General features: G+C 34.5%; 1 protein-coding gene across 2 annotated transcripts in view; it reads left to right on the top strand.

The window, feature by feature from the left end:
- Positions 1-5,200, top strand: part of LOC112527316 (endoplasmic reticulum-Golgi intermediate compartment protein 3) — a 15,725-nt gene extending 10,525 nt beyond the window's left edge. For both annotated transcript variants that reach the window (XM_025137895.1, XM_025137896.1), the window contains exons 9-12: positions 2,561-2,707; positions 3,842-3,950; positions 4,056-4,175; positions 4,822-5,200. In XM_025137895.1, the coding sequence (XP_024993663.1) occupies positions 2,561-2,707; positions 3,842-3,950; positions 4,056-4,175; positions 4,822-4,895 (450 nt within the window). In that variant the 3' untranslated portion in view covers positions 4,896-5,200. The remainder of the gene's footprint in view (positions 1-2,560; positions 2,708-3,841; positions 3,951-4,055; positions 4,176-4,821) is intronic.
- Positions 5,201-8,505: the final 3,305 nt, after the last annotated feature.

The following is an 8,505-nucleotide window of genomic DNA, read 5'->3' as shown; positions in this document are numbered from 1 at the left end:
CTTTGAAGATTTTCCCAATTGACAAGAAGAACATAAAGTATTTGATAATTTGTCTGAAACGGGTAAAGAACAATAAGAAACAATTGAATGAAAAACTTGAGCATGAGGATGTCCTAAATGCTGATGCCAAATGTTCGAAGGAGCTTTAACAGCAGTGAAGGCAACCTTCGGCAGAGACTTGAGTTGAGGAAGACGAATGGAGTTTAAACATGTTCACTGGGGCCCGTAAGGAGGGTAGTGCGAGTAGACTCGTCCTTGACAACAAAATAAGAAGAGTGAAATTCAAAGAAAACATTGTTATCAAGGCAAAATTTTTGAACAGATAAAAGATTTTGTTTTTGAGGAACATGAAGAATGTCGGTTAGGGTAAAGGTTTTGTTTGGTGAGTATATTTTGGATGAACCAATGTGAAAAATGGGTACAGAATTACCGTTACCAACAAGTCTAGAATCGTTACCGTAGTAGGCCTCTGAGTTATCCATGCTAGATAGGTCTGGTGTGGCATGATGAGTTGCACCAATATCTGGTTTCCAAGTAGGACCAGAAGATGAGCCAGCCTCTGAGTGTGATGTAAAATTGGCCTGTGGTGTAGGATGAGACTGGTTCGGCTGATTTGGGCACTGAGACTGTAGATGACCTATGCCACACCTGTTGCAATGGCCATAGACTGTGTTGTGGATTGAAGCCCAAGAAAACTGTCTGGAGCCATTGCTATCCCGAGGGCGATTATTGAAACCACTACGTGAGTTGCCACAAGAAGAACCACGAGATCCTCGACCACCTCGGTTATTGTTGAAGGACCGAGAACCATAATATGCTTGAGCCCGTGGGGTGGGAAGGGGGTTTAATTGATAACCAAGTTGAGAAGCCACAAGTTGAATGCTTTGGAGCTGTTGCTGAAGTTGATCGAGATTCGGTTGTTGAATCGAAGATGCAGCAGCCGTTAGTGGCTGGGGTATTGGAGCAGTGTTGGCCAGGAAAGCTTGTGGAGTTAAGTTCTTTGTAAAAACATAGTCATGATCACACAAAAGACCATGCAGTTCATTGAAGCGAACAGGAGGTAAACGGGTTAGTAAATTGCCTTTAATGACATTGTATTCCTCTCGAAGCCCTGCGATARTTAGCATTACTAGGTCTTTGTCCTTCATTGGTTCTCCAGTGTTTGCTAGAGCAGTGGCATATTCGTGAACCCTGCTTAGGTAATCGGCCGGTTTTTCATCACCTTTCATGGTGATTCTAAGCAATTGAGTTTTGAGAGTAAATTCATGAGAGGCTGTAACAGGGGCGTAAGCTCTTTCAAGAGATAACCATACCTCACGTGATGTTTTTCCCTGAATGTGTTGATAAGAATCTTCGGACACAGTAGAGATGATAAGCATCCGAATGTGGGCATCGTTTGAGATCCACGGAATGTAGCTTGGATTGTCGGTGGTTGCTGATTCGTTGGTGATTTTCTGATCAGGGCACAGTATTGTTCCATCAACATAACCAAAGAGATTATGAGATGTGAGAAAAGCTTCAATCATAGGACGCCAATAGCCATAGTTGGTAGGTTTGAGAGAGAAGGAGAATGTGTGAATTGTGAATGGTTTTCTTATGATGTGAAAAGGTGATTATAGCTGCCATGAATTCTGAGTTGATGTGTCTTTAACGTCGGCAGATTGTTGATGAATTGAAGAGTGCCGATTGTAGGGTTAGGGTTAAAGGGCGCCGGCCGGCAGATGAGTGGTTGAAGGAACAGCACCGGCAGATTAGGGTTGAAGGAACAGCGCCGGCAGATTAGGGTTGAAGGGACAGCGCCGACAGATTAGGGTTGAAGGCCGCCGATTTTAGGGTTAGGTAGAAGGATCGATTTTAGGTTTAGGGTTAGGCTCTGATACCATATAAAACTTGATATTGATTGTATTGATTGAAAAATAATAATAATCTGATACACCTTATATAGGTAAAACTAATTACACTTTGGACCCTAGACAATACTAATAATATAAACTAGACTAGTTGACTTAGTCTAACACTTTGCGGCTTAGGGGTTGTTCGGTTGGTTTTTCATTAAGTCTTGTATCAATAAAGTTGTCTGTTTATATTAATCTGTCTGTATAGATTGGGAAGGTTTTTGTTTGGAAGGGATTTTTCATATAGATAGAATGAGCGTGTTTTTTAATTGGGATGGGCAGGTTTAGGAAAAACTTGGCTTTCTGCATAAAGCTTCTCCCTAGAAGCTTACTGAATTAGCCACTTTCTTTATCATGAAGTCACTACCAGACAATCATGTATAGTATAGTAACCAAATAAGCTGTGAGTCCCATTAAGCTCATTAAATTTGTTAACAAACAGCCCCTTAGCTTTGTGAGCACAGGTCGCGGGCTAGGTTGCTGATCACTGGATTCTGCAGCATCAAATATTTCAACACCTTATTTTTTGTTTGACAAAATGAACCTATTACACCTTTTTTGAAGTCCTAATTTTGTTGATGGGCATTATCTTTCTTACCCACCAGATCTGGACTTGCCTATGAATTAAATATTAGATTTAATTCAACTTGTGCTTGGTTCTGCAGATTTTTGAAGGGGCTAGTCGTGTCAATGTCAGCCATGTGATTCATGATTTGTCTTTTGGGCCAAAGTATCCAGGACTCCATAATCCCCTTGATGACACTGAAAGAATTCTCCACGCTGCCAGCGGAACATTTAAATACTACATAAAGGTTAGTTTACTTGTACATCTCCTTCTCCAGAAAAATATTACTTCCATTCTATAACCATAATTCTTTTCATATATTTGTATTCTTTTATAGTGTATTGACCATCAACTTTTTCTCTACAACAAAGGCTCCATATAGATTGTGAAGTAACATGAAATCATTTAATGGTCAAAAGTCAAAGTGAAATCTACTATTGGTTTATAGATGGAGGAAGTAACGTTAATTCCTGACTTTTTATGTGATTTCATGAGCAATCATAAAAATGCAAAAATGCGAGGATGAAACTGACTGGTGGTCATGGCCTGCTGGCTGCCTGAACCAATAAGTTGCCTGTCCTTGCATATCGTCTATATGTCACTTCCTCAGACTCCTTGATGATATGCTCAAAAATGAAGAAATAATTATAGGGACATGCATAAGATGATAAGAACCCATCCTCTTTAACCGATCATGCAGATGGTCCAAGTCTTTGCGACTCCTTGTTCATAATACTCTGATAGTCGATATCCTAAAGAGTCTGGTTGCACTCATGATCACCCAAGCCTTTAGCTACTTTCGAGCCAAGTGACCATATGCATGCTATAGATATTGTGTTGAATATTTATATAATTTATACTTGTTCTTCAATAACATCTACTTCAACTGGTAGAATTGGTATTTTGAGTCAGCTGTATCTGAATCACCAAACCTAAGATAATACTACCAAGCATCATTTTATCCATCATTTTGTGATGATCTCTAATTTATTTCTAATGGATGATATTTTAATTTGTAAATGCTAAACTTGCAAAAGTGAAATCACCAAAACAAAATTAGAAAAACCATAAGTTGGGAAGGAAGGAATTGAGCAGAGGTCGGGTCTGCGTACATGTTACCTCTCTCAAGCTCCACCTCTGGGTGGGACATATAGGGTTTGGTTGGTTTGGTTTGATTTTAACATGGAAAGATTGTTATGTGTGTTCTAATTTTATTTTGTGTAAAGTTATTTTCATGGTGATAATGTGCTTGTCTTTGTATTTGACCTTTTTATCGTTTCACGATATTCATATCTAACAAGAGATTAGTTTAAATGGCATTGTCGGGTGTCATCATTATTTTTTGGTATCATCATATGGTATTTCTTTTTTGATGATGTAGATTGTTCCAACTGAATATAAATATATATCAAAAGAAGTTTTACCGACCAATCAGTTCTCCGTTACCGAGTACTTCTCCCCTATGAATGAATTTGACAGGACATGGCCAGGTTTGTTTCTGAAATAAGTTATTCTTGCTTATCGTTGTACCATGATAACAGTCCTGTGTGGATGGCTATATCGTCTTAAATAACTTTTTCTTTGATGTGATTCAGCTGTTTACTTTTTATATGATCTTTCACCAATTACTGTTGCCATCAAAGAAGAACGACGCAGTTTTCTCCACTTCATAACTCGGTTATGCGCAGTGCTTGGTGGTACATTTGCTTTAACAGGTTTGTCTTAACTCTTCTGCTAGAGGTTTAGAACCTTTAATTAACACCGAATCTTAAGATTAGGACTTAGAAATCTAGATTCATATAGATCATTCTTGTTTCTTTTTCCCCGTCTCGTAATACCCTTTAGACCCCCCCCCCCCCTTAAACCAAACTAAATGAACTTGGTATATCCCACCCGGAAGTAGGGTCTGGGGATGGGATGCATGCAGACATATATTATTTTAATTGTTTCCGCCTATGAGATTGAATATGTGATAATTTTCAAAAAGTTTTTCTAAAAGTGTATTGGGATTATGAATTTATAAAATATTTTAATAACATAATTAATATTGGATTTGTTAAAACAGAGTAGTTGTTGGAGTTGGATGCAATTCTTTTAGAGATTTTGATTTTAAATACTCTCTTTTAGAAACATTATTGCATAGTTGTTGGAGATGCTCTTAGGAAGGTCAAATTTACTTATAAAGATTACTGTAACATCTTATTTGACATATAATCTAATTAAAAAATGTTTGATTACTTTTCAAATATCTAGAATACCCTTTTACGAAAGAGAACTTGTCGAGTAGAATCTTTGCTGATTTAAAACAAATTACTAACGGTCGATAAAAACCATCTATTAATCCGGTACCCTTTTTGGCAGGAATGCTTGATCGATGGATGTATAGATTCCTGGAGTCAGTGATGAAATCCAACCCCAGGCGTTCGATGCGGTAAAATTTGGCACAAATCTGAAGCAAGCTTCATATCACAAAATATATGGTTGTCATTTTGCCATATTTAGTACATGTTTATCTTTTTGTTAAGCCATATTTTTGTTGGTAAAAATGTATTATTCAACTACAAGTCAGTTGCTTAACCAAATCAACAATTTTTTGAAGTTGGATTCACATTTCACACCATTGTTTCGATTAGAGATGGGAAAACCGCGATTATAACGGATTCGAGTCTCTTGTTCGATCCCTAGCCCATAATATGTAGTTGATATAGATCGAGTATTTCAAGTCGTTTGTTAAGTTTGAGTTTCGACTATGTAGTTTGTTAAAAATGTGACTTTAACCATTAGGCCTTGGCCTAGTGGCCACCTCCTTCTGTAAATGTCTTGCCTTGGGCGTGCCCACCCGGGTTCGATTCCAGGAGAGGACAAGTTGTCTTTTTCGGTGCTTGCTTATGAGGTATGGCAAGTAGGGTTCACAAAATGTGGACCACGGGGCCATGAGGTCCCTGCCATTAAACCTTTTTTTTTTAATGTGGCTTTTGTTTCTTTGCTTTTAAAATTATGGTTTTCATCTTTCTTGTTTACAATTTTTTGTTGTTTTCCTTTCTAAGATTTACCGTGTTTTTTTGAAGCATGATATATATATATGCACACACACATACATACGACGAATAGAACAAATAAACTCGCATACTCTACTCGCATACTCTTCTCATATTTGGTAAGGTTTGAACTCTTGACTTGCTAGGAGGTCAATGACTCACATATCGTTAGGCCAAAGGACGAAAACAGTGATAAATTGTAAACCATAAGGACGAAAATTGTAACATTATGTTGAGTGAAGGATTATCTTGTATTTCATTGATGTTATTGAAGTAATATTTACGACCATTAAGTTTATAACATGCGCAATACGATACGAAAAATAACACAATTATAAATAGGGTTTATAGTTAGGTTTTTCTTAACATGTTTGGATGCACATAATATAAGTTAGCTTATTGAAACGTTGTTTGAAGTAGCGTTTTGATAGCTTATTGTTATTTTTTTCAATTATAATCTTCACTAACATTAATTATTATTTATTAGTATTAATTTTAAATAAATATTAATTATTAATTTATTTTAATCATATATTATACGTTAATATTATTTACGATAATAATTAATCATATTAATTATTTTCATACTATCACTGTTTTAATTATTATTTAGTATATTTTGTTATTAAAACGTAAATATAACAATCTTAACAATGTTTATGTAACTTATACGTATTTTCTTTTATAAATAATAAAAATGTATTAAATAATTTGAATAAAATATTTAATTTGATGTTTCTAAAATTTGTTTTAACAAATCCAAAATTTTTAATCAATATATTATATTTTTTTTAATTTTTTTTATCATCTTGTTTGTATTATATAATATATTATATTATTAGAGATTGTTTCAATTGTATTTTAAAAAAATATATAATTGATTAATTTTTCAAGATATCATTTTTGGTCATTTTATATTTTTATCAGTTAGTTTTGCCAAATATAACTTGTTTATCAGCCACCAACTAGTTTATCAAGTGGTTTGTCAAATGTAGCCTTAATACATGTTGTATTGTTAGGACCATTATTGAATAAAATATTACATACCTTATTTAATAAATCAAAAAATTCGATAATATCCCACCAAACACTTTAAGCATATTTGTACTTTTTTATATCATGGTACAGGCTGGTTGATACGTGTTACATAACTATATAATTGTGTGAAACGTCCAGATGTCACGAGTTTCGAAAATAGCAGTTGTGTTTCATTATCTGTTATTTTCATAATTTAACTGTGTTTCTTTTCAGGACATGACATCTTACCTGTTATATTTTGATTGAAGCAGTGTTTAGATTAACCTCATAAAATGTGTAATATCAAAGTGGTCGACTGCTAACCTTCTTGGGGATCGCGAACTCTATTGATATACTTGATGCTCCGATTTGAACTTGGAATTATAACTCTAATTCATTTTGATTTCAGCATCGATCAATTTGCATATGAGACCAACCCCTAGCGGTCTTCGTTGCAACACAACACTTTTTTCACGTGTCGTTTCAGCATGCGATTACTATGCATCGTGAGAAGTGTACAGTGGTTTTTGCATTGTGTTTTTCTTTGTCCGCTCGTTAACTGTTTTCAAGCAAATGTTTTTTTGGACATGGAGGATGATCTTCGACATCATGATCCGAAGGCGATGATCCTGCTTTAGAACCAACGTTTTTTTATGAATGATACGATGTCATCTCTTACGAGTTGGATTATTATGAAGAATATGAAACACATAGAAAATTGAGGTACCAAATAATTTCGAAAATCTTGAATTGTAGCATTTTGAGAGCCCTTGTAGAAGTTCTTAAAAAAATCAAACGCATACAACCTATTCATACATCTGTTTGGAGGGCAAAATGGTAAAAATGAGTAAAGATTTTGACCAACGAGTAAGCAACATACAGTGTATTGGAAAAATCGTTTCCAATTGGTTAACTCTTAATCAGTCAATATTATAACTGATCTTCAAAAATGGTATTTTATAAAGGACCGATCTGTTAAAATCAATACTTAACTAATCCAATTATGTATTTTAATTTGTGTAAAAAACATTACCTTTGGAACACTGTAAACATTATCAATTATGTATTTGAATTTGTGCGAAAACCTTGTCTGTATGTGTATATACATGCATATATGTTGAATTATCAAAAAACAGTATTTTTAATAAAGCTGATGTACAAATAAAAACAACTGACATGCCTATGATAACATGACTATGTCATCAATAAATTATGGGATTAAAAGCACGATTAATCCAATCAAACTAAACCAAATCATCCCATTAAATCTCAGAGGGTTGTGGAAGGTAACACATACAGACATTTTCTTCTACTGATATTGAGGGGCAAAACGATTGTTTTTGAAAAGACTCAGATTTTTAAAACACTTGTGAAAATATATTGTGAAAATACAAAACAACTTAACAACGTAATGAAATTATAACGTAAAATAATATGTAAATTACGACTTTTACTTTTTAATGGAATATGATAGAATTGGAATGATTAATTTTGATGACCAAATTCTATTTCATGAATTTCAGTATTTCATACACTCCACCAACCATAGATTTCATTATTCCATCATAGTGGGAAATGAACTGAATTCCGTTCTAACCGATTTTCTTAAAATGACAAAACTACCCCATTGAACCAATTTTCTTAAATTAATATCATTTGTAATTTAAAAAACAAATTCGAAGAAGAGTATTTTGGTATTTTCACCATTTTATTTCACTTCACCAGTAAACCAAACAAACAAATTTCAATTTACCTGACAGATTATATTTCATTTTCCTACTAACCAATCACTTGATGACACCTATCACTTGATGACACCTGATAACATTTCATTTCAACGTGTCACGTATTTCAATTTCTTTAACATATTCTTTGTTTATTTTGCAAAGAAATTGCAAAGAAATTATGTGTGTGGGACGTCGTCGTTTTGATGACATTGAATGGGGTAAGAACTCATATTAGGCTGTCAAATCTACAAATTGAGAGATCG

The sequence above is a fragment of the Cynara cardunculus genome (assembly GCF_001531365.2).
Source record: "Cynara cardunculus var. scolymus isolate 2C chromosome LG 15, CcrdV1, whole genome shotgun sequence".
Classification (NCBI taxonomy): Eukaryota; Viridiplantae; Streptophyta; class Magnoliopsida; order Asterales; family Asteraceae; genus Cynara; species Cynara cardunculus.
This window is presented reverse-complemented; position numbering and strand designations above follow the sequence as displayed.